General features: G+C 34.2%; 1 protein-coding gene across 1 annotated transcript in view; it reads left to right on the top strand.

Annotated features, from left to right (window-relative positions):
• Positions 1–21,056, top strand: part of ST8SIA4 (ST8 alpha-N-acetyl-neuraminide alpha-2,8-sialyltransferase 4) — a 96,062-nt gene extending 75,006 nt beyond the window's left edge. Inside the window, exon 5 of the mRNA XM_066381904.1 lies at positions 16,602–21,056. Coding sequence (XP_066238001.1) covers positions 16,602–16,884 — 283 coding nt within the window. The 3' untranslated portion in view covers positions 16,885–21,056. The remainder of the gene's footprint in view (positions 1–16,601) is intronic.
• Positions 21,057–27,629: the final 6,573 nt, after the last annotated feature.

Genomic DNA, 27,629 nt, shown 5'->3' with positions numbered 1-27,629 from the left:
TTTATGTGTATGTGTGTATATATATATATATTTGCATAGCAAACTAGAGGCATATTTACATATGCATTACATGTTTATTTCCGTGTGTTTTTCTACATATTATATTTACATAGGTATACTTGCATATATAAACATAATATGTGACATATAACTATGTACATTATATAGATATACTTGATATTATACTTATATATTTATTTTATTAATTAGAATGAAATGTTCTATTTCCAATAACATGTAATAATTTCATTTATTTCAGAATCTCTTGATTCCAATTACTCATTAATTTAACAACTATGATCATGCTTTCTATGTAACATTGTTTAGTAGGTAAGTGCTTCCCATTTGTGTGCATATAAATCCAGAACTTGTCTATCCCAAAAGACCCAAAAGCCATCACAGCACTGTGAGATAACACTGAGGCTTTCACACGTGTCATTACTTCATTGCACTGTGACAGAATTTTTTCCCCGAACACCTATCATATTCCCCAGATGGTTTAGCAGTCATCACTGGCTGAGTATGAATAATGTTTTAGGTTGAACAGATGTAAGTAATTTGTAATTTTCCCCCTTTCTGAACAAGCTTTGTTTTGATGAATCAACTGGAAATTGAAACTTATGTACAAGTTCTGTTTGAAAAGGAGCAGTGTTTTCTCACATTGGAATATGTAGTCAGCTCTTAAATATGGTAAGGGAACAGAGCCACTGACCAGACTGTGTGACAAGACAAATGAAGATCCTCACTTAGCACTGCAGTGTAGTTCCAATTTCTTTAGTCTATAGAACCACATATATAAAAAAAAATAGTCTTAGGTCATCCCGAACCAACCAGACTTCTGTCATATTTTGAAAAGAGGGTTTTGAACTAGTGTATATATCAGATTGCCTGTGTCCTTTCTGGACAGAGACTCTTCAAAGGACTTGAGTTCTGAAAATGCAGAAAGTGCTGCTGAAATGTTAAGAGAGAAGGAAAAGATTTGTTTATTCTGCCAAATTAACTTTATACAAATTATACAACTTACAATTATATTTTGGACTTTAAGATACTCAACTTAAATTGAGCCTAGTGGCAATTCAATTTCAGGGAAAGCTTTCTCAATCTATAAATTAAATAATCTTTTCTTTTAAAAAGTTATTTAAAATATCTAGTTTGCATAGCAAACTAGAGGCATATTTACATATGCATTACATGTTTACTAAAGAAATTGAAACTACATTGCAGTGCTAACTACCTAAGACAGACATTAATTTCATGGAAATAAAATGCACATTTATTTTTTGTATTAATATTCCATTTGAATACAGTTTAATTTATTTTTCTTATAATAATCAGTTGCCAGGCCTAAAAGGCCACCTAATGGCCAGAGTTGATTAAATAGCACTGAATCTTGAACACTTAATAATTTGCTGCAGACAGAATAAGCAAAGTATGAAATAACCACTAGTGCACTTACTTCCCTGCTTATAAGGTACATTTCTTCAACACCAACTACATAGAAAGTTTAATGTAATATTGTGAAATTTTCTTAAGTAGAATTTATAGAGCATTGCCCAAATTTTTTAAACTTGCTCCTTTAGAAAATTATGAAATTTCACACACTTCCGGTAAGGTATTTTTCCCTGCCGAGAAGGAAGGAAGGGGCCAGAGCCACAAAGTGTGGATAATAAAAGGCTTTATTGAGTATAGCGCATATCCCTCCTGATGAGGTTCCCTGGCCCCGAGGAAAGATGGACACCAAGGAAGTCGCAAGGGGTGACCTGCATGGGAGATATTTAAAGGGTCCCTAGGGTGGTCAAGCTAACATGACGTGGTGAAATCTCACTGGCTGGTAGACAGTCACTGTTTTCCAAAAGGTTCCTCAGAAGTTTCTTTAGGTGCGCTTGGTTGTGGGCGGTCCTAGCCAAAGTTCGCGGGTCTGGTTTCCCCACATGACCATCCCCCATTATCCACCAACCTTACACTTCCTTTGGAATTTCACAATAAATTAAATTGGATGACTTAAACCCAATCAAAACAATTAGAATATTTATTATACTTCTTCTAATTCCACTCCAGAAATTCACTTCTTCTGTGAATAATCACTGGTCTAATAAGGTGATTAAAGATTTAACTTACCAAAGTCTCTGATGTAGGCAGCCATTTGAAGAAACTTATAATAGGAATATTTTCTTATTTTCGTATGGAAGTCTACAGGTTGGCCTTTTTGTCTCTTAGATTCTCTAAGTTAATGTCCCTGAGTCCATGAGTTCCTAAGTTTGCTTTCATACATAATTGCCAGGCCAAAGACAAAAGAGCTTGTTTTCATGCCAATACAAAGTAAAGGACACTTCAGTCAGCTCTTACAGATTCCCTGTGACTTTTAATGATTTGTAACCTTTTGGGTGTTACATTTTATTTATCCTCTTTACCTGAAAGAATGACTATAGAGATAGCAACTGAGACATTTTAGAGGTGTCTTTATTAGTTAAGAAATACATAGAAGAATCAGTATGAGATTTCTTAATATTTTAAACCTAATTACTCTTATTCCAAAATTTAAATGTAATTTATTTTTCAGCAGTGTATACTCTTTTTTTAAACCTGTATATTCCCCAGTTTTATCTCTGGCTTTTACCTCTATGGGTGTTTTGTGTATTCAGGAAGTTTCCAAATGAAATTTGAGTCAGCATACAAAACAATATTATGTGAATGTCTTAACACCAAGTAAAACAGATGGTCCCGAATACTGTACACAAACTATGTGAGCTAGCTCTAACAGATTGCCTGTCTTCAAATTGTTTTCAAAGTAGAATCAGTTATTAAACAAGTGATTGGAGGTGCTTTATTATGGAAATATTTCTCTTGAACAACAACAATAACAACAAAAAACCATTTCAATTACATTTTCATTTTAAAGAAAGTTATGTTTCACCCTCTTGATAAGTTTATTGTTATGAAGTCTGAGCTAATTATCTCCATCAACTTATATTCTTATTCAAAGTGTCTGGAAAAAAAGTTTTGTTCCTCTCATTCCTGGAATTTCTATTACATCAGTATAGCTAAAAGAAAATAAATAGTATGAAATAAATGGTTGTTGTAGACCACCATTTCTAAATCTATGTGTTTCATGATTGCTGTATTCAATTGAACTGTATAATTCACATTCTAGATGGAAACCTAATGATTATTTCTCTCTGCCTTTCAAAATTTATCAAGTTTAAAAGAAGAAACTCTAAATTTTTTTGTTTATTTTGTTTCATTTGATTAGATGTTTTTTAAGCCCTGGTAACAGGCATTCCCAAACTAAGGCCCACGGGCTGCAAGCGGCCCCCTAAAACCATTTATCTGGGCCCCCCACCGCACTTCCGGAAGGGGCACCTCTTTCAATGGTGGCCAGTGAGAGGAGCACTGTATGCGGTGGCCCTCTAACGGTCTGAGGGACAGTGAACTGCCCCCCTGTGTAAAAAGTTTGGGGACCCCTGAAGCAATATTTAATCAAATTCTTTAAACAAGAACTAAATTGAACTTGAATTCACTAGTTGAATATTATGTAGCTATGTCTATAAGTAATGTGACTGACCTTTCCTAATACAATTGCATAAGCATAATATACTAAATTTATTTGTATATAAATTTATATTTCACAGTAAACTGGAAAAATGTGGGGAACGAGGGTTTGATCAGATGGCAAGGGTGATCTGATATCAAAAGTTGAGGGAGTCTTCCAAAACTAACTTGGCAGGAGTCTTTCTAAAACTGGATGGACACACAAGACAAAATGGCTTAGTTGACAAGAGGGTGCAATGGAGTCTAAAGTTTGATTGAGGAAAGAATCTTGTACCTAGGAGTACAAGTGCTGCATCACATGGTATTTCAAGGTTTAACCTTTAAGAAACTTCCAGACCTTGTAGCAAAGAGAGTACATCACTTTACCCTCATATACAAGCATTAGCAATGTATGAGGACCTCAACTGCATCATCTCCTCACCAACACATTAATTGTCTATTTTATTATAACCGTTTTAGTTGGTGTGAAAAAAATATCTCGTTGTTGTTTTGACTCACATTTCCTTGATGGCTAATGATGTTCACCATGTTTTCATGTGCACATTGACAATTTATATCTTCTTTGGAAAAATGACTATTCCTTTGCTCCTTTTACAAACAAAGTATTATTTGTGTATGTATTATTATGTGTGATAGATGCTAGTCCTTTATCAGATATGTGATTTGCAAATATTTCCATGTATCTTATGGGAGGTTTTCTCCATTTTTTAATGATATCCTTTGAAACACAACATTTTTAATTTTGATGAAGCCCCATTTATTTTTTCTATTATTGTTTGTGCATTTGCTGTCATATTAAGAACACTTTGCTTAGGGTCATGTTATATTATTTCTTTATTTCTTCTAAGAGTTTTAGCTCTTTCATTTATGTCTATGATTCATTTTTGAGGGTTTTTTGTTTTTGTTGTTGTTTTGTTGGTATTTTCCTGAAGTTAGAAGCAGGGAGGCAGTCAGACAGACTCCCATATGAGCCCGACCAGGATCCACCTGGCATGCCCACCAGGGGGCGATGCTCTGCCCATCTAGGGCGTTGCTCCCATTGCAGATGGAGCTATTTTAGTGCCTGAGCAGAGGCCATGGAGCCATCATCAGCACCCGGGCCATCTTTGCTCCAATGGAGCCTTGGCTGTGGGAGGGGAAGAGAGAGATAAAGAAGAGGAGGAAAGGTGGAGAAGCAGATGGGCTCTTTTCCTATTTACCCTGGCCAGGAATCAAACCTGGGACCTCCACACACCAGGCCGACACTCTACAGCTGAGCCAACTGGCCAGGGCCCTTGAGTTATTATTTGCAAAGAAAAAATAAAGGGACCCAATTTAATTCTTTCAACATTGAATTTTGACTGAATATTATGATAAATATCATAAGGGGCTAGTCTCAGGCAAAGTGCAGTTTGTTAAACAACAGCTTGATTTTGTAGTACTGTTTTCACTTTCATACCCTTCCATTGAAAAGATTAGTATATTATATTACATAAGGTAATTGTCTTAACGACTCTATTTCTGATTGTTTTATTTATTCAGAAGTACAAGACCATTCATTTTTTAAAAATCTCTACTGATGTTTTTCCATTTAGCAGCTACTTTATAAATGTGATTTATTTTTTCATTCTGCTTAAAAATGTGTTGAAGTGACCAACATTAATTAAAAGTAACAAAGATAAAAGAGAGGAACATTGCATTGATTCCATTAGATAGAACTTGTATCAAATAAAGATTGACATCTGGAGGGAAAAACAAACAAGAATTTACTAACATTTCATTTGGTAAAAAATAGTTTATATCACCTTATAACTCTTCAAAGTATAAAAAATTAAAATTATCTTCTAATTAATCTTGTGGAGCAGAATTACAACAGTAGTATTTCTAGTGACAAGTAGCTTTGGAGTTAATTCAGAGACCAAAGCCTGCATCCCTGGGATCGCCTCAGCAAGTATTCTGGGTGTTTTTTTATATATTTGTTTTTGTTTGTTCATTTTATCTGGTAACCCCTTTCTCAACATAGAATGTCCTATACTAAGTGATAAGTTTATGCCAAAGACAAGGCGATTGTCTAATGCTCAGTCTCTTCAGCATTACATCCTTTATGACAGGAATTAAAATAGAAAATAATGACCTAAGTTTGACTAGCCTCCATATCTGCTGTAATTTTGATGCTTGCTGGGAAAGCTTTAAGGAACTACCCTGAACTTGCTTATGGCTATCTTGATTCTGTTACTTCACTAGGATTTGAGAAGAACTCTGACTGTCGGCTGACAATTGTATACTTTGCTAGCAAGCATTTTTACAAAAATGGATTATAAATTTCACTTTGTTGGTCCTTATTCTTTCTGAAATAGATTTTAGCACAACTTCTATCTGTAAGGTTAATGTAACCTGACTTATTGATGTAAACTAAGCATATACATTTGAAAATGGTTCAAATCAAGCTTAAATATGACCATCAGACCATTAGAAGAATTCTTTATATTTTGTTACCATAGTAAAGTGGGCTTTTATTGGGAAACTGTTATGTTGGCTGGGGAATGTGGAAGTGTAATCTCTAAATGCCTGCTAGGAATATATGTTTATGTAAAGGAAAATTTTGAATGGAAAAAGTACCACTATCATTTTTAGCTTCCAATATCCAACCAATTTTTGCTAGGCTTTGGGATTACCAACCCCCATTTTATTTTAATTTAATTTTATTTTTTTATAAGAATCTTTGTCTTATGATCAATAGTTTTACTACTTTTTAATCTTAATTAGAAAATTTTAAGGTTTTCATAATTGTTGATTTTCAGAAAGCAATCTGATTTCATAAGAAAAATCATACAAAAAGAACTTCAGCTTTAACCTCATTTAACTCCTTCATTATGGTTCAAAAGACCCCCTTTCTGTGTTGCCAGTAATTCACCATTTGAACGTCACCACTTCCTCATACTGACAGTGTAGATTATCGGTTTGAATGTCTTTCAGAATTCTTTTGGGTTAATTAAGAACTGTGGCATTACAACCACATTATTTTTTTCCACAACCTCCATGTACCAGTTCAAGTTTTTAAGCATTATCTTTGAAATGTCCCAAAATACAGTTAAAATCCATTTTTATACTATAATTATTTTATAATTATTTTTAAATTCTTCTTCATCAAAATCTAACTGCATATGATCATGTTTTTATGTGATCCACTTAAATTTCATTTGGTTTTCTGACATAGCAAATAAAGTCTAAAAGATTCATCTGTTTATTTTATTTTTTCAGCAACGTTTTCTTTTTCTTATTTTTACTGAATTTATTGGGGTGATATTGGTTAATCAAATTATATAGATCTCAATTCCACAATCCTATAATACATCATCTGTATATTGTAGTGTTTGTTCACCACCTCAATTCAAGTCTCCTTCCCTTATTATTAATTCCCCCTTTACCTTCTTCTACATTCTTTATACCCCTTTCTCTCCCATAATCATCACATTGTTGTCTGTGAGCTTTTTTTTCTTTGCTTAATCCCTTCACCTTTTCCATCCAACCTCCAACCCCCTTCCCCTCTGATAGCTGTCAGTCTATTCTCTGTAACTGTGAGTCTGTTTCTATTTTGTTAGTTTATTTTATTCATTAGATCAGGCATATAAGTGATATTATATGGTACTTATCTTTCCTATATGATATCATTCTCTTTCATCAGCTTTATTTTTAAAATTACAGTGGATAGTTTAATTATTTTAGATAATCAAAAATTAATTTATTATGAATTTATAAGTACATTTTATGACCTGTAGTTATAAGTATTACAGAAAACTAGAAATAATATTAGATTTCTCAGCAAGGATGACTTTATCAAATAGCTCTATAATGTCAATGAAGGGAAATGCTGCATGTTAACTGAGATCATACATTATAAAAGTATTAGAAATTAATAACTAGAAGTAAAACATAAAGATTACTGCTACAACTGGATGAACTTGACATTCCTCAATCTGAACTCAGATTACTTGTGACTTTTAATAAATGAGAGTTTTAGATGTGGTGGAAACCATATTAAGAAACTCATTTTATTTGTTGGTAATTTGAAGCTGAATAAGTTTATTGGGTGTTCTCAATATCACAGAGTTAGCTAAAGGCAAAGCAAATCTAGGACTACAGCTTTTTCAGGGATTTCTTACCATTGAGTATTGTTACTTAGAGGTTTCCAAGCCATGACTGTGCTCCATTTTATTAATATTACATTCTAAAATGCCAGCAAGAAGAAATTAAATAAACAATCATTAAGTACAGATTGTGTATCCAGCACTGTGCTAGAATGTCATGAGATAAAATAGATGTACCTGTTTTTATTATAAAATAATGTTAAACTTTTCTATTAGTATGTAGTAGAGCTATCTTCACAGAGATGCAAGTTATTTCCCCCTCTTCACTCTTTACAAATGGGGTAAAAATAAACAATTTCCTGGAATTTTTTTGGAGTCAAGTTCCTTTAACTGAATTTCCTTGTACAAACCAATATTTCTTTTATCTTTTCTGAAGTCATTGGTGTACTGAAGCTGGCTAGTAGTGGCTTACAAGACCTAATTGTGCCAGCTTCTCCCATCTCAGAGTTCACTGATGTCACATTAGAACCTTGAAATTAGCCATAATGGGAACATTTACACCACAGAAAGTGGCAAATGCTGCAAGTCAGTAATTGTCTCCCTAGTCAGTGTCTGCTATTAATCATTTACCGACATACCAATGTACAATGAATTGGTTGAGTAAAATTGAGCAATCTATTTTACTTCTTGAGCTATTAATTGCTCCTTCAGTGAAATAGGGATGATAATATATTCTATAGCATATATCACAGGTTTTTATGAGGTTCATATAACAGTACTTTGAAACTGAGTTTTGTGTAGGATGATTAATATCACAGTAATGAGTTAACACTACATCTATACATATGGACTATGGACCTGACCAGATAAAAAGATAAAGGATGAATATCAGAGTTAAGGTCAAAGACTGTTTCCTATACTGGACATCAAATCACATATATATTTATCTAATAAAATATAGAGATTATTGAACCTAGAGTAGTGTTCCCACTCCTTTCCCCTTGTCATTATTCCTTTATGCCTCTGATGTATTAGAGTTAAGAGATAGATAAAACATTTTCTGTATGTAGGCTATCTAGGCCTCTGTAGAACAGATTTTCTATTTTCTTTTTAGAAACTACTTAATACAGACCTCTGCATACAAAGGGTTCATAGAAAAATATTATTGACACATTGACCTGTTGAGGTTATAAGTTTCTGATTTCATTTTCTTGACACTTCAAAATGCTTCTCTAAGAAATCTTATTCAAATTTGTATGGAAATCCCTACCCTTTGATATAGTGTCACTGCCTTTGGCATTTGCAATGTGGTTAAGTAAGTTATATATTGAAACTACAAAATCCTCTTCTGATTTCAAAGACTATTGAGAGTGTACTTGGGAAAAGTGAGTTCTGTATATAGGTCAGCTCTTATTTACCTTTGAATAAAACAAAAATGCCAGAAACTTTCTGTATAGAACACATCATCAACACCAGACTATTAATCACCAAAAAACTAGGCAAATCTTTTATTTTGCCCAATGTGAACTCAATATTGAAAATAGTCCCAAAGATTTGCCATTTCAAGCTGAATGCTCTTAAGAAGTTAAATAAATCAGTTCCTTTTTAGTTAAAAATAAAATCAGGCTCTGGCAGGGGGGCTCAGTGGTAAAGTGTTGGCCTGGTATGTGGAAGTCCAGGGTTCAATTCCCGGCCAGGGCACACAGGAGGAGCGCCCATCTGCTTTTCCAAGTTTCACCCTCTCCTTTCACTGTCTGTCTTCCTCTCCCGCAGCCAAGATTCCATTGGAGTGAAAGTTGGCCCCAGGTGCTGAGGATGGCTCCATGGTCTCCGCCTCGGGTGCTAGAAAGATTTCAGTTTCAACAGAACAATGCCCCAGATGGGCAAAGCATCACCCCCTAATGGGCATGCTGGGTGGATCCCGGTCAGGCACATGTGGAAATCTGTCTTTCTGCCTCCCCACTTCTCACTTCAGAGAAATACAAAAATAAATAAATAAATAAATAAATAAATAAATAAATAAATAAATAAATGTCATAATCAGATAGATATGGGCTTAAATTTGGTTCCATCATTTACAATCTCCACAACCTTAAACTGGTTAACCTTTCCTAGCCTTGGTTTCCTCCTCTGTGAAATAACATCTGTTCATAGGTTTGTGGTGAGGATTAAATGAAAACATACAAAGAAACAAACAGGAAACCTAAAACTCTTAACACTGTCTCTGGCCATTATGAATACTCAGTAACTTATTTTTATAATTGCTACCTTTTAATAAATTGCTTCTGCTTTTACTCCTGGGTTTACCTCATTTGCTAAATCACATAAAATATATCGTTCTATCTCTTTGTTTCCCCATACAAGAAGCAGATTTAAGATTGTAACTTTTTGCTTCCCTGGAATAATATTAGGATTAATTAATTAATGGTAGACAAAATTATTCTCAATAAGTACTGTACTGGAAGGTTTTTTTTGTTAGTTTTTTTTTTTTTTTTTTTTTTTAATAAATGATCCCCAACCTTAATTTTGTGGCAAGACAAATTATCTCATAGTCTTAAAAATGTCATGAACTTTATTTACCAAAACAATTTTAAAAGAAAATTAAGTTTTATGCACTTTAAAAAATCAATGCATGTTATGTAGCATACTACAGACTGGGACTTCAATGAAAAGATTATTTAAACACTTGAAAGAAAAATACCAGAGATATTCTGGTTTAATATGCCTGTGTATGACATCTTTATGTTTTACATTATATATCCTCTACATATGTACTCTGCCGAAAAATGAACCAACATATTGACAAATATGTAAGACAGAATCTCTGAAAGTTTATACATATTATTTAGATATTATAAAAGAATTAGTATTGGGGATAGGGTTTAGAATTTGGATGATGAATTATAGAAAGCTAATTTTGTTATAATATCCCAAATTTTTGTAGACTTTTAGAACCAGAAGCCATGTGATTCCCTAAGCAGAATCTTCCTGTAGAACCAAGCACAAAGCTCAGTTATAGAAAGGTTAAATATATGAGGAGAAATAGAAAAGACTTCTGAACCAAGAGTGCACTATGCTGTGTCCTTCATCTCATATTCTAGATAAAAGAATTTCTGGGCTCATAAATGGAAACTTTTCATGCAAATAATATTAAGTTAAAAACTGTTGGAGGGATAAAACTATTGGCACAATAAGATTTCATACTCTTTATTCAAATTCTTCTGGAAATTTTCATGTTTAATTATTATAAGTAATATTTTAAAAATTGTATTTTAGACTTCATTGTTTAAATATAAACACAAATTAATATTTCTTACTTGCCAACATGTTGAGTGTGAACTCTCACTAGTGTAATAAATTTTGTTGAATATACATTTTTTGCTTTTATTTCTAAAATGTCAGTTGCTTGAAATAATTGTATATTGTGACTCTTCAGGTGGTTATTATCTAACTTTATAATGAGATAAAAGCTAACATACTACTGGCTTTAAAATCAAGTAATTTTAAGTAACTTCTTTGCTTTGCAATATATTAAAGCCTGAAAGAAAATAAATAGAACAGAATAAGAAGGAAAAAGCAGAACAGGTCCAAAAGTGTATCAGGAAACATGCAGTTTCACCAGGAGAGAAGATTTAAAACAGCAGTGGAATCTTATCAATGGAGAAAACCCCAAAGCCAGACAATGAAATGCTTTTGTTTCTTAAATAAGAAAACATGCTCATTGAGGTTAAATGACATGGCCTCACTTGTCCATCAGTATGTAGTTACAGAAGGTGCGAAGAGAGAGGTGGGATGTGCGAGTAGGATTGAAGGATGAGTTGTTGTGGGATATGTTGAAATTCAACTGCTACTACTACTATGTGGCAAGTTTTATGCTGTATTTTTCCACACTTGATTATCTCTTCTACGTGATCATAACAAGCTCATATGTTAAATATTATTAACCTATGTCTGGGGAAATAAAATGTTTCCCAAGGATGCAAAAGCATTATAACACATATTCATACCATAATGTGGCCTTTGATAGCACCCTGATTCGGTGAGTAAAGGCATCCCTGGTGTTGAGTTCATCAGAAATAAAAAATGGGACTGATGAATTGTAGTAATAATAGATAAGACACCTTGCTCAGTGTAAAGCCAGAAGCCACAGCCAGGGCCACTATCACAGCAGCCTGGCCCATGCAGGTTCGCATTGGATTCGGACAGTCGGTAAAGAAACAGCGGAGCCAAAAACTGATGGGCCATAGTCTTTAATTCTAGCTTGCACCCGGCGGGCAAGTAAAAAAAACACACACTGGGCTCCAAAACCCAGTCACATTCAGTGCTCACAAAGCCACTGACTTATCCGAGTTTCCTAGAATCAAAGGTTTCTAGCTCACCAGACTTATTCACCTCTGTTCCCCATCTCCTTCCTTATCCCAAATACAAACTCTACACAAACTGGCATCTCACTCAGCACTCCGCCATCTTGGCTGCTTCTCCTGGCCTCCTCTACGTGGCCTTTTTCTGCTCTCCTCTGCTCTCTCTTCCAATGATAATCTCCCAGGAACCAAGAGGGCAAGTTCCTGTTCTACCCCTATTTTATAGTGTAGCTTCACAACCTCTAATCCAATATACAAAATAGGGAAGTCTCTAATACAAAGTCACTTCTCTGAGGCATGATTGGATTGTACCACCCCACATCAAAAAGGGTGGGAAAGGCTTAATCCCAAAACCAAGCCCCAGGCTACAATGATCCTGCCTGCCCCCAACACACATTAATATCACCTGGGCAACGGCATCTTTAACAAAGTGAGCATAATACATTTTATCTGCCCAACACTCAGCAAGAACAGAGCTTCCATACTAGAAAGTAGTGAGATGATTGTATTTATTTAAAAAAAAAAAAAAAATATATATATATATATACGTTTAATTTAACATAAAATTCAGAGTGAGTTTGTTTCATACAAGACAGAGTATTACAATATTAAAGGAGAAAGAAAGGAAAGGAGGTTGAGAGGAAATTAATAATATCTGCAGTAAAACAACCTAGCTGACAAAAAATATTCTGTGTATCTATAAATAATGGTAATATATTTTAATATCCAAAATGGTCAGGGAAAAAAAGATGCTGCACATTATGACAATAATTATCTCTATATGATATATTATAGGTTATATATTTTTTTCACTCATTTTTTTCCTTTGAGTTTTCTACCGGAAGCCTGCATTTATTTTATAACTTTATAAATTAATTTATTTATAAAAATAAATACATACATGGAAACTAGATTATTTCCTGACTTGAAAAATATTACTAAGTTTTAAGCTACAACAGATAAGAATTTGAGATAAAATTAGGCCAGCTTGTACTGAATTACAGTATGAGTAATTCATTATTTTATCAATGCAATCTTTTCAATGCAATTTTGTCCTAATTCATATTAAAAAGTTAATAGTCTATCTTTTTAAATAACTTCCTCACAACAAACTTACAGTTTTCATATGTCAGCTTGTATATAAGCAGATACTTTCAAATGTGGCTTTTAAAATTGTACTCTGGGGTTTGGCTTGTAAAGTTGACTGATATAACCTGATTATGTTAATGGAATTTAAAAAGAATATTCATTTTTGTCTTTTTCACATGTGGAATTTGTTTTTGGGAAAATACTGAATCCTGGTAACTCAGGCCTATACAATTTCAAGCATAACACTAGATTTATAATAAGTATATATATATATATATATATATATATATATATATATATATATATATATATAGTAAACTCTTACTGACTGTATTTGGAATAGCTCCTATGATTTTTTAATTTCAAAAAACGTTATTTTTTTAATCTATTTGTTACATGCTGATGCCATTTATTAAGGTCTGTTTTCTTGTGATTATTTTTAGAATTCAACAGGATAAGAGGCATTTATTTTGTGCCTTTTTCCAAAAATGTCTTGCAAAGGTATTTTCCTTTGCAATAATTCAAATTTTTACAAGCCAAACATCATAAAACTTAATTTTTTTTCTGTTAACATTTCCAAAGGAAAGTTTGTTGACACCAATATTTTAATTGCACAGATGAATACACAGTTGCCTGATCTGTGTTTGTGCAGTGGGTAGAGCTTCCATCTGGAATGCTGAGGTCACCAGTTCAAAACCTTGGGTGTGCCTGGTTAAGGTACATATGAGAAGCAACTATGAGTTGATGCTTCCTTCTTCTTCCACTCCCTCCTTTCTCACTTTTTCTCCTCTCTCTAAAAGTAAATAACTTAATTAATTAATTACATTAAATAAAACACAGCAAGTTTCTAAAATATTTCTACCTATTATTTTCCAGTAAAATTCTCTGTGATCAGAATTTAGTGTTTAAAACACAATTTTTATTAACATTAATTAATATTCTAGGTAAACCCTAGAATTAAAAATTCAAATATTTATTTCCTCCACAAAAATTCTCACTGACATCACAATAAATTGAGAATTGTCACAAGAATTAAATTTTTCTATTATGTAGTTTCTGAATGTGCTGATGTTTCCATAATACTCATTTGCCTGCTCTGCATTTAGATGTCAGGTACTTCAGGTAAGAAGACAGCCTCACTAATTGTCTGTGGTTTCTCATAAGGCGCCTGGATCTAAAAATGTTGAGTAATTATACATCTCTGACACCTTTTTGAAATATTTAAGCCAATAATTTTGCCTTAAGCACTTCTTTCTAATGTTAGAGTTGTGTATTTGTACCACATATAGAAACTGCTTTGTTATTTTGTCTATAACCCACTATAGTTAAGTGAATTCCAGCAAATTTCATCAGAAATAAGAAATGAAAAGCATTTATTTATAATGTGATCAAGGAGTTACATTTAATGTGATCTTTACTCCCTTACAAGTAGCATTATATTATTGCCTACTAGTTTTTTTTTTCTCATCTTACAATAAGATTAACACACATAATTTAGCAAAACCTCTGACTGCCAAACTGTTCCCAATCATTGACACTCCCAGATGGAAACACACATTTTAGAGTGAGTTTGAAATTCACCCACTTTAAAACTTTATAGAGAAATGCATTTTCTTTGGTTGAATTTATTAGGTGGTTGACACTGGTTAACATACATTTTTTTAAAAACTAACCAACTGTAGCCTGATCATATGGTGGAGCAGAAGATAGAGCGTCGGACTGGGACGCCGAGGACCCAGGTTCAAAACTCCAAGGTCATTGGCTTGAGCATGGGCTCATCTGGTTTGAGCACAGCTCACTGGCTTGAACCCAAGTTCACTGGCTTGAGCAAGGGGTCACTCGGTCAGCTGTAGCCCCCCATTCAAGACACATATGAGAAAGCAATCAATGAACAAGTAAGATGCCACAACAAAGAATTGATGCTTCTCATCTCTCTCCCTTCCTGTCTGTTTCTACCTGCCCCCCCATCTCTGTCACCAAATAAATAAATAAAACTAACCAACTGCATTAACTGACATTTGTAACCACACACAGATAACACTCACAAGACTTTCTTATAATAATCATTTCACATTAAGAACACCTATTTTCTCAAAGCTGTGAGAATCTTCAGTTTTCAAACTATAGTCATGAAATCTATCGTTGTCTTCTCATCGTGATGTTACCAATACGTGTGGTATGCTTTTCGCTCATTCAGCTACCTTTGGGTTGTGAAAAAGTTCTTTGATGTTCTCTGATAATTCCTTATGAACCTTCTTTACTGAGAATAGGCTTTCTTAAAACTTGTGATAACAAAAGGTCAATAATGCATTTCACATTGTTGCTCTGACATTTCAGCCTGTGGCCTTCAGAACCCAAGAAAAATAAAATATATAAAAGGTCAATCCTGTTTGAAGGAGGGGGACAAAGGGAATAAAAAGGGATTGATAATGACAAAGTATATATATTTTTTATTTCAGATGCATATTGAAAGTCCAATATTTTTCTGTCAAATGAATTAAAATAAAAGTTTTTGAGTTTTTTTCATATTCAATCATCTAGGTCTATTGATGCACCTCTGAAAAGCTTCATAAAGTATTATTTTTAAAAGGAATTAATATATAAAATCTAAGACAAGTATTTAAATACAGCAACAACCAGAATCATATAATCTTCCCTTTACATTTGATGGCAGGGAATGTATTTTCCTGAAATTAATAAAATTAATAAAAACAAAAGTAAAGCTCAGACATTTATTATAAGACAACTTTGAAAGCATTTTCCACATAAGATAATGAGTATCTGAAGAACTATTAGAAACCCCCTTCCACACCGGAAGTGATAATTAACTTTTCAATTTGTATATGTTTGTCAGGTGAACAAAATTTGGCAACAATGATAGGTCTGAACATTTTGGAGTATCTTATTGCCTTTTAAAATGAATAGTACAAAATACTTATCAGCACTGAAATACGTTGTACAATTTTGCAAAGTGTTAAACTGCATAAATGGTGAACTTGTTATAAATACATTGTTTATCTTGTTGTTCTTCTATGGATTGAGGCAGTATTTTTAATTAGCATTAATAACTTGTGACTTGGACAAGTGAAGTTTGAATAAATCTGTTAGAATAAGATTTTAAAAACTGTAGGCATAGTTTCAAATTCTCTTTTTCCAGAATTACTTAGTCATTGCCCAATTACTGTGCCTTTCACAGCATACTTAACACTTTCTGGGAAGTTTCTGCTCTGTACAGTATATAAATGTTTGCTAGTAATTTATTTTGGATACAAGATTACACAGCAATATTTACCTACATTTCAGGTCCCCTGGCTAATTATATGTCATCCAAAAAATGCAAGAAAATAGAAGATAAAGAAAAAGTGCATTAATATTCTAAATGCTTACAAAGTGTTTTCAGTAACCTTTTGAGAGTTATTCATAAAAATACTTTTTAAATTTTATTTACTTTATTTCTACATATTAAACTTGCTATAGGTGGTGTTATATGTTTCTCTAAATTCTTTTTCTCTTTGTTTGTATGTGTTTTTTCCAGTTACTGGCTGACAAACAAAGTTCCCATCAAAAGACCCAGTACAGGTCTCCTCATGTATACACTCGCCACAAGATTCTGTGATGAAATTCACTTGTATGGATTCTGGCCATTCCCTAAGGATTTGAATGGAAAAGCCGTCAAATATCATTACTATGATGACTTAAAATATAGGTACTTTTCTAATGCTAGTCCTCACAGAATGCCATTAGAATTCAAAACATTAAATGTGCTGCATAATAGAGGCGCTCTGAAACTGACAACAGGAAAGTGTGTAAAGCAATGAAGCACATTTGAAAACAGACAAACAAACTGAATATGCACTTCTTTTCTGAAGATGCTTCCTAAGATTTGAAAATAGGATCCAAAACAAGACTGGGTTTCAGCATCGACCAATTACCTGAAAGGTGATAAAGAACATTCATGAAAACTCTACTACTAACTGATGAAATACCTGCAAAGTGCTCTAAAAATTAAATATTTTGACTTCAAGGGTCCTTGTAAGTGCCACTTCCACAAAGAACACAGTTTGAATGTATAATCAGTAGTGTTTACAAGATCCAACAATGCACTTGTCATTAGTTACTGAAGCAGAGACGTTCGTTCATCACTGTCGGGCTGCCCCAGCAATGCCAAGCACATGAAAGGAGGAACCCAGGAACACAACTGAGCCCTTGGGGAAATGAACCATCCTTGTCAGCAGATATGGAGATGGAAACTAAGCAGTGAGATTCATAAGATTAAACAACTCAAGTAAATGCCTTCAGTCAGGACTCTGAGTCTGATCATTAATCTTACATTTCTGTTTTTGTTTATCTTAAATCTCTTTTGGTTTGGGTATTGGGGTGCTTAGAAATCTTTTCTAAGACCAATATGAATGAGATAAGTAACCTTCAAGTAATTATTTTTAAGATTCTTACATTTTTAAGAGCACTCACACAATGACTTCATAAAAAAGTTTAATTTTACACAACTCTAAACCTCCAGAATTGTTTTCCAGTGGTGTAGAAGGTACCTGCTAATCTGAACCGTGCAGTAATCTTGACCATTCTAAAGCAAAGATATTCTATGTCACCGGAGATAGTAACATTAGCTGAAAAAAAAAAAAAAAAAACTTTTGGTACCAAAGAAAATACTGATGTTTCTACACAACAAACCATTCTTATTTCATGAAAATAATAGTGTGTTATTCTACTAATCTGAAAGTTATCTTTAGATATTTTAAATTTACCAAACTCAAAATTTATTTTTATTTGAAGGAAGACTTCCACAGCTTTTATAATTTATAATAATTTTGTGGAAGCATTTTCCCATTTAGAATAAATGTTTGACTGAATAGGGCTGAAATGTGACTTCCAATTCTTTGATATCCCCCTTATTCAAATGGAAATATTGGCATGCTCTTTATATCATAAATTTTCTTGGTTCAAAAATAACATGAATAACAGAGTGTTGTTTTCATAACAGAGATGATTCATTTTAAGAGTTTAACAATGAAACTATGTCAGTATTTTGCACTTTGAATGAATTAAATTGACCAATATTTTTACTGTGGTTAAATTTATTCATGTTGTCATATAATGTGTTTTCAAAGAAGCACATGAAATAGTAATAAAGTGATTTAAAATGTTTTAGCATATAACAGATTTGACCAATAGGCCTATTTGCTGGGAACTTATTCTAGGTAATTCTGATTGTAAATTGTTTCTTTTGAAAGCAGAAGTGCTGTTTTCCCACTTCTACTCTTGGCCTGAAACAACTTAGATGACTTCCTGTTTCTTGGGCAAGGTGGTCTGTAGCATGCAGACTATGTATGTTTGGTTTTTTAGGGAAGACAGTCTGAGAAAAGAATAAATAGCATGGAGAATGTATATGTTTGTTATCATGAAAAAGGATATCCACAGAAGTACAGTTCTCAATATATTAATGTATGTGGTATTATTTAAAAAATATGGTTGAACTGTGTCATATAGAGAGTATTTTTCTGAGAGTTCATATGTCTCTTAGAAAACAAAGTAGAATGCATAAAAGATGCAAAGATAAAAATGGGTAGAATATAATGTACTTTTATCCTTAACCTCTTATCTATTGGAAATTTAAGAAGAATTAGACATGTTTTGAATATAAATTTGAAAAATCTGATTGACTATAAATCAAAGGTAGGAGGTGATTTATTTACTGAACCTTAATTTTGACTATTTGCAAATAAGTTGTTTGAGTAGCCTTTAATTTGAATTCAATAGAAATTTTGAAGTCACAGGTAAATTCTTATAGATAAAATTCATTTCAAAACTCATGCAAAATTTGTCTTAAAAAGCAGCAGCAAGGTAACTTGCCATCTTTACTACATTTTCAACAAATGTGTTTAAACAATTTTAAGGCCACAACAAAAGTATCCCAGCCACTCACTGTTCTGTGCATTGAAGTTGATCTCATAGATGCATTGAGTAGTGCCTTTTCAGCTTCACATTGCTTTGTTACTGTAGGCTTTGTGTTCACTAAATACGTTGCCCAGTTTTGAAAATGTTGAGCATATAAAAAGGGCTTCAGTATCAACTGAGACTACTTTTGTTCATCTCAGGGAACTTTCAATACTCAAGAATGAATTCAATTAAAGGCATTTAGTATTCAAAGAATGCAAACTGAACATGATCATCTCATTCCTTATCGTATAACATTCCATCCCCCCTGCCATACATGTACTTCAAGATCTACTGTGGCCTTCCTACAGGGTTAGGCAAGATCACTGAAGGCTAACAGCAAGAATAAGAAAAAAAAATTGAGATTTAGCTAACAAGGGAGCAAAAAGGATCATGATAAAATCAAATTATAAATACAAACTTGAAGTATCTTGAGGGTTCTTTTTCTTTTGTACTATTATGTGTTCACAGCTTTAGTTTTATTTCTTCTTCACAATTTAACCATGTACCTGGCAATGCTCAAGTAGGTGATTGTGAAATATTTCTGTGCTTTAGAGAACATGGTTGTTACTGTGCTGTTGACATAAATAGGCTGGAAACATTTTCACCATTATTCTCCATCCTTTTTTATACTTGATATTAAGTTGTTGGATAAAAAAAAAGAATGAGTCAGTTACAGAAAACCTATTGCCTAGCTTTTCTGGACAAATCTACTTATTCAGACCACAGGACTGACAAAATTACTGTGGAAGTTTTTCTATCTGAAAGAAGGTGCTGGGCATTCAAGTGTATCATATGGAATGTATATCAATTGCTAGTGGGAATTTCTACCTAGATGCTTTCAGAAGCAATTTATTTCAGTAATGCTATGCTTGCATTGGTGGTCTAGTGGTGAACATAGCTGCCTTCTATATGCTATGGGTAGTGTACATACCAACTAGTTGTTAAGGTACTACGCAGGAAAAGGGTAAACAAAATAATTTATTTCTATTTGAGCCAGTTAGTCACAATGCACACACTGTGGTATTTGGCTCATCAAAGCTTTGTTTTCACGTAGTAACAAAATAATTTATTTCTATTTGAGCCAGTTAGTCACAGTGCACACAATGTGGTATTTGGTTCATAAAAGCTTTGTTTTTACCTGGTTATTGTTGGGAGTAGCTATAATTGTGGAAGGGGTGTAGGAAGAATAAATAGAGTTAGTTGTTACCTCTACAATTTTAAAGTTTCCCTATCAGACTTTAATCAATATACCAATGTTTTAAAAGTTGAATGAGAGGAGGTTATTGTTTGTATTTAATGAAAGGAAATCCAAATAAAGACCACCTAGAAATAGATATTTTATTATATATGTGCTATAATATATCTATATAGTACAAATAGACATGTGTAATGCATATATAAAATGCTATATATGTGTGTTCGTGTGTATATGCACTGGGTCTGTAATATACACACATTAGATTCGTGTTACGCGCTAATGTCATCAGGGGCAGCACTGTGAAGCACTCTAGAGATAAGACCATGTTAGAGTAAAGAAGTTCTTTTGAGACTTCAGTTACTAATCTGCTTTATCTACTTTATAACTTAATTCTATGTTGTTCATACCTACAGTTACAATAAGGGTCTAGTCTGTCCAAATCTTTTAAAAAAACAAACAAAATTAAAAATTAAAAAAAAAATAAAGTCTTCAAGCTGGCAGTGTATTTGAATTGCAGTTTTCAGATTGTGGCTTCAGCCCCCTGCACCCCGAGTCACCTATTTAAATAGCACCTTTTAATAGACACTGTTTCTTTGTGTAGGCAAAAGCACAAGTGGTTCAAATGTATATAGCAAGAGAAGTTTACAGAGATATAGCATTGCTGCACAGAATAATTGCTACTGGATATTTCTTACATAATTTGTGGAATTGAAAGATGAGGTTTATTCTGTCAAATTCATTCTGTTCAACACTGTTTCCCTATTGTTTATGTAAGCAATTGGGTGTTCCAGTTTTATCATTTGTAAAATTGTAAAATAAATTAAATCTGTTTTTTTTCAATTTTTCTCGTATTTCTTATATCCAAGCTCTCAGTTTTACTTTGCACATCACTATTAGGCCATACCTTTTTTTTTTCTATTCAGTGAGAGGAGGGGAGGCAGGGATAGACTCTCACATGCACCCCTCCCAGGATCCACCCAGCAAACCCACTAGGGAGTGATACTCTGCCCATCTGGGGTTATTACTTTGTTGCTCAGCAAGCAAGCCCTTCTAAGCACCTGAAGCAGAGGCCATGGAACCATCCTCAGCACCTGGGACCAACTCACTCTAGTCAAGCCATGGCTGCAGCAAGAGGAAAGAAAGAGAGAAAGAAGTGAGAGGGAGAGGGGGAGAGAAACAGATGGTTGCTTCTCCTGTGTGCCATGACTGGGAATCAAACCCAGGACATGCCAGGCTGATGCTCCACCACTGAGCCAACTGGCTAGGGCCAGGCAATAGTTTTTAACAAGCTGTAGTTGTTGTTTTTGTTTTTCCTGTTTCTCAGCCATTGGCAATCTGGCATTTATTCTAAAGTGTATGCATGAGACTATGAACAAAATCAAAAGTCCCATGAATATCAGGAAATCTTTAACAATTTTATTTATGGTGTGTTCTGTTTATAGTTGAATGAATGAAATGTTACACAAGTTATAGTCATTTCTTTTCAATTTATAGTCCTTCTGACTGCTGTTAGTAACTACAGCTTCATGGCTGGAGAGGCTAAAGGCTTTTTATACACTGCATAGTCTTTTTTTTTTTTTTTTTTCTGAAGCTGGAAACGGGGAGGCAGTCAGACAGACTCCCACATGCTCCCGACTGGGATCCACCCGGCACGCCCACCAGGGGGCGATGTTCTGACCCTCTGGGCGTTGCTCTGCTGCAACCAGAGCCATTCTAGCACCTGAGGCAGAGGCCACAGAGCCATCCCCAGCGCCCGGGCCATCTTTGCTCCAATGGAGCCTTGGCTGTGGGAGGGGAAGAGAGAGACAGAGAGGAAGGAGAGGGGGAGGGGTGGAGAAGCAGATGGGCGCTTCTCCTGTGTGCCCTGGCCAGGAATCGAACCCAGGACACCCGCACGCCAGGCCGATGCTCTACCGCTGAGCCAACCGGCCAGGGCCTACACTGCATATTCTTAAGGATGCTCTTTGATTTGGGATTTCAATTGCTAGTACATTCACTTGCTACTGTTTGCAGTTCACCTTCCAGGAGATGATTCTGGAAAACTACATGTTTAAATCTCCTTTCATGGCTTTCTATAACTGGTTAGTCTATGTTTTCATACTTTCACTATTTTTCCCAGAAATTATTACATAAGTTCCCTTTTAATATTCTGCAATTTTGAAACATTTGATGGAGACCAACAGAAAACCATTAACAAGGGTTAATCAATATATATCTTACTCATATTTACATAATTACCTTTCAATTTCAAAGATTCGTATACTAAGGGTCATTCCTATCTATTCTGGGGATTTAAACAAATCTTACTATAAACTTATGAAATTGATATTGAAAATATCCAGGTAATACAGATTAGATTAAATGAGAGGCTGTGTGACTTTTGAAGGTCACGTAGTTCAGAAGCAAGAGAATCAGGATTTGAACCCCAGTGGTCAGGCCGACTTCAGTGTTCACTGTCTTACCCAATCATGTTTCGATGCTACCTTTTTAAAACTGGCAAGGAGTTCCCTGGGAACAAAATTCCTTAAGTTTACAAATAAAGTATGTTTTAATGAGCACAGCTCAAAATATAGGTACATACATATAGGAGGAGGGATATATAATTTAAGATTTAGGGCAGCGTAATAGGTGATCCCTTCCCTAAGTAGAACAATCAACTCTAATGACAAGCTGTGCGCCTCTAGTTCAGTGGCTCTCCCCCTTGATGGTGCTGCATAAACACTGCTAATTACTGATTCAAATTCTTTTTATGTTTTTTATACAAGCTGAATTGCACTTATGTTAGAATCTGATGTTTTGTATCACAAATTTATTACATTACAGCTATTTTAAAGTCTAATTGTGAGATTCCTATAGAAACATTTTGATTGAATTTGGGTGTTTATTCACCTCTTTTAGCAGCTTTTTACAGAAATATCTTAAGGTTGAACTTCTATAGATAGCTAAATTGATCAGTTTTATATCAATTTTAAAAAAAACTAATTTCCCTATCTTTTCAGAAATGTAAATAACTTTATCTCCAAAGAAAGGAGACAGCTTAATGACTCCCTTATATACTACCTTCATTGTGCACAAGCCTATGAAAGTCAAACAAACAAACAAACAAAAACTCAGATATGGAAATAAAAGTATAATTCAATCCATTCCCAAAAGATAGATTTCTGTCACTTTATTGCTTCATATCTGACATCTCAATAAATATGTATGTGAAAAAATTAAATGCCAATATTAATATCTTCCCCCTTTTTTTTCTTGCTTTCAGATTGCTAATTTCTTATTCAATCATCAAAGTAAAATTTCTCAAGTAAACACGAGATAATAGTGTCCAGAACATGCTCTACAAAAATAACAATTTTGAATAACATTTAATATTTCCTGAATAACAATTTTGTATGTCTCATTTAGATATTCAGAAAATGCATTAGCATAAGAAAAATATATGAGAATTTTAGCAATAAAGAAAAAATTATTGTTTTTAAAAAGTCATAATTTTGTACGTAACTTCTGTGGAGTATAAAATTATGTTTTACAGACCCTACTTGGAAAAACACTTCTGAATATAACAAACAATACAAGATAAATTAAGAGCTGCAGTTAGAAAGGCTGAAGCTGACTTTATTCAGTGTTGTCTTTTTGCATAGACCAAAATATTTTCTTAATATTTTTTCAAATATGAAACTAATTTAAACTAATGCTTATTCTCTAAACTTTTTATATTATTTTTACACTAATAATTATTCTAAAATGTTAATCATACCATGGCTAAATTCCTAAAAGCAATTCCTCCCAAAGCTACATTTTATTGCTTATTGTAAGCGATAGCACAAATTTGATAGCATTAAAACATTAACAACACAGAAAGAAAACACATACAATGACGTGTTAATTTTCATTTCTAGAACAACTCAGTATATTACAGTAAGCTTTCTCCCTGCTCTCCATCCAGCCTAGCTTCCTTACCTCCGACCTCCCATCACCACACAGATGGGCTGTCTACGAGCACATCTGCCAGCGCTGCCACAGTGTAAACATGCTCAGCTGGTAGCAGATGTTTTCCAGGAGAGATTGCTATCACTGGAGTTGTTCTGCTTTGGATTCTATGTTAGCTGATCTCCATGACTGCGCATAAGGTCACTGTGTTCAAATAGATCATTTGTCTCTCAGGTACAGAACATAACAGGGTAGATGCAGGCTCAACTGTTCGGTATTAACTATGTGATATATGCAGAAATGCCTCTGAAAACTCTCCTAATAAATCATAATTTTAAAAAATATATATGAACCTTTATAAGAATTTTTTGCTGAGCACTTCAAAGGTAAAACATGGGCTTAAAAAATAAATAAATGTACTCTCTGATTTTCTATGGTCATTATTGCAAGTTAGTGTTCTTGTGAGTTGTTTTAATAGTTATCTGTATTCATAGTTCTCAATCATGCTTTATATCAATATACTAAGCATTTATTTATAGAATAATTTGATTTAATTCTAAAAACACTGATGGAATGTTTTTCTTATGTAAGTTTATCAGCTCATTTAATATGAATATATTTGAAATTTCCTGATGGTATATAAAATTTAAAAACACTTTATCTTATAAATGGTTACATTTACTCAGCATTTATAAAGTAATCCTACCTACTAAGCTTTCAGTTACATGAGAAATACCTTTCCTCATGGTTATCAAAATTTAGATAGAAAGGCATGCAAGAAAATAAATAACCATATCGTTTGGTGACAATATTCTATTTCCAGAGTGCTAGGGGAGCATAGAGAGTCAGGGGAACATACAGGAAGCCAGCCAGAGGACACAGGCTACACTGAGCATGGCTTATGGTCAGGTAGCAAGCACTCCATCAAGATGGAAGACCCTAATAACACTATCGAGATTTTGATTATTTTGTGATAATCTAATCACTAGGGTATGAGAAACCATTATCTTCAAAAACTGAAATAGCCAACAATCCTTGCTTATGAAATTACACAGTTTTTACCCCTGCTCCTGACCATACTTCTCCTAAATCACTGTTGAATTATAAGTTTAAATAAAACTGAAGTCCACCCTAAACCAAGTGCTTACCATCAAGACCACGTAATTGCAGACCTATTGAAATTATCCATGGCACAAGACTCTTTTTCCAAATATCGGTCTTAGTATTTACTTTGTGCTTCCAGCTAAAAGAAATGCACCATAAAAATATTTTTCTGTACTCGCTTACAAGTAATGACTCTTAAAACTGACCTACTTCTGTCACTTCAATACATGTAACCAAATTTTCATAACTTTTATATTTGATTTTGAGATGACCCAGAATCTGAAAATTTACCTACCCAAACTTTCTAAGATAGAGAATATGAACCTTCTGATATTATTTTTCATTCAACAATTACAACTTCTCTCTCCTTTGCCAACTTTTTTAATAACTTTTATTAATTAATTTATTATTTTAATATTCAATGAGAGGAGGGGAGGGAGAGAAAGACTCCTGCATGCACTCCAGGAGTTCCACCCTGCAAGCCCACTACAAGGCAATGTTCTGCCTATCTGGGGTGTTGCTTGGTTGCTTAGCAACAGAGCTCTTTTTAGCACCTGAGGCAGAGGCCATGGAGCCATCCTCAGAGCCCAGGGCCAATTTGCTCCAACTGAGCCATGGCTGCAGGAGGGAAAGAAAGAGAGAAAATTGAGAGGGGGGGAGAGGTGGAGCAGCAGATGGGTGCTTCTCCTGTGTGCCCTGACTGGGAATCAAACCAGGACATCAACACTGTGGGCCGATGCTCTACCACAGAGCCAACCAGCCAGGGCACCAGCTCCTTCTTTTATATTATCTAAAATATATATCTTTAAGATTTTATTTAGTATTCTTTTATCTCCACTCTAGAGATCTTATCTATTCTGATGCTTTGCAAACTGGCAGACACCTGGATAAGCAAAGATAATAATAAAATTAAGGAATCTATTCATAGAAGAATGCACACATATATGTCATATATAATACATAGTTCAGTGTTCCTTAAAAACACAGCTCAAACATTTTAATGCATATAGTCTACTGAGCAAATACTTCTAGGAAGCATAAGTGAGGAACTAAGGTACCCATAGATTGAAAATCTGGGTCCCTCCAAAATTCATGTTGAAACTTGATCCCCAAAGTGATGGTATTTGGAAGTAGGACTTTTGTGAGCCAGTTAGGTCAAGAAAATGGAACCCTCTTAAATGAGATTAGTGCATTTATAAAGAACCTCAAATTGCTGCTTTGCCCCCTTCACTATCTGAAGACATAGCAAGAAGATAACTGACTTTGAACCAGGAAGCAGGCTCTCTCCAGACACCAAATCTGCAGGTGGCTCAAATTTTGCACTTCACAGCACCCAGATCTTACTGTTGAGCCACCTAGTCTATTATATTTTGTTATAGCAGACTGAATGGACTAAGACATAGGAGAACTATAATAGGAAAGGAGAGAAAACCTAAATAAAGACTTTTTTTAATTGACTTGCTCTGTGGACACTGGGTGCCCAATCCCACTTGGACTGAGCAAATTTTTATTAGGGATCTCAGGGTTCAAAGGTTGTAAAGAGGAAGCAATTATACATCAGATCCTTTCCTCAGTGAGAGTTTCTTTATGAGTCATAAATTCCCAGAACTTCTGACTTCTAAACTAGCCCCCACAGGTATTTCAAAGCATAGCTCAGAAAAACACCCAAGCAGTATGTAAGACAGACAAGGCAGATTGACAGGGACACTGTCAGCATTTTGTTTGCTGAATTTTGTTTGCTGACTGGAATTAGAGGTGAAGCAGAAAAAACGGAGGTAGTGCACATGTTTAATATGGTCATTTTAGTGCACCATTTGCATAGGTTTATGGCCTCCATAATTCCAATCTATAACAAACTCTCTAAATTATTAGATTGTTATAACTTTACAGGAGAATTTGTATAAGAGGATTAGTTTGGCAACTATAGCCCTTTCAACTGTGAATCATTTCGAGTCATAAATTGTTATTCAGCACCTCCTTTTACAGAGACCCCTCACTTCAGCTAGTATGGATTTCCTGCCTAAAAGTGACCCAAATTCTCAAGAAATGTGAGCACTTAGTTGACTTGTCTGTGGTGGATCTTATTCCTACAATTGTCCACTCAGATTTATTTCTGGACACTTGAGCACCAAGAGACACCTAGTGAAGGTTTTGAGATTCAGCCATACTCTTCTTTTTCCCCATAGTGTATCACCAACTCTAATTCATTTACCCCTGCCAGGGGTAACTCTTTTCCTTGCCTATTGGCTTCCTGGTATAAGCAGCCCAATTTGATAAGGTAGTAATCTTAGCTTCAAGTTCAGTGAAATCTTTATTGTGTCTCTTGGAAGAAACATTTCCCCAGGACTTGTTATCTAACAGAGTCTAAATTGGAAG

This window comes from Saccopteryx leptura, chromosome 4 (assembly GCF_036850995.1).
Source record: "Saccopteryx leptura isolate mSacLep1 chromosome 4, mSacLep1_pri_phased_curated, whole genome shotgun sequence".
Taxonomy (NCBI): Eukaryota; Metazoa; Chordata; class Mammalia; order Chiroptera; family Emballonuridae; genus Saccopteryx; species Saccopteryx leptura.
Note: the sequence above shows the minus strand (reverse complement) of the source record. Positions and strands in the feature narration are given on the sequence as shown.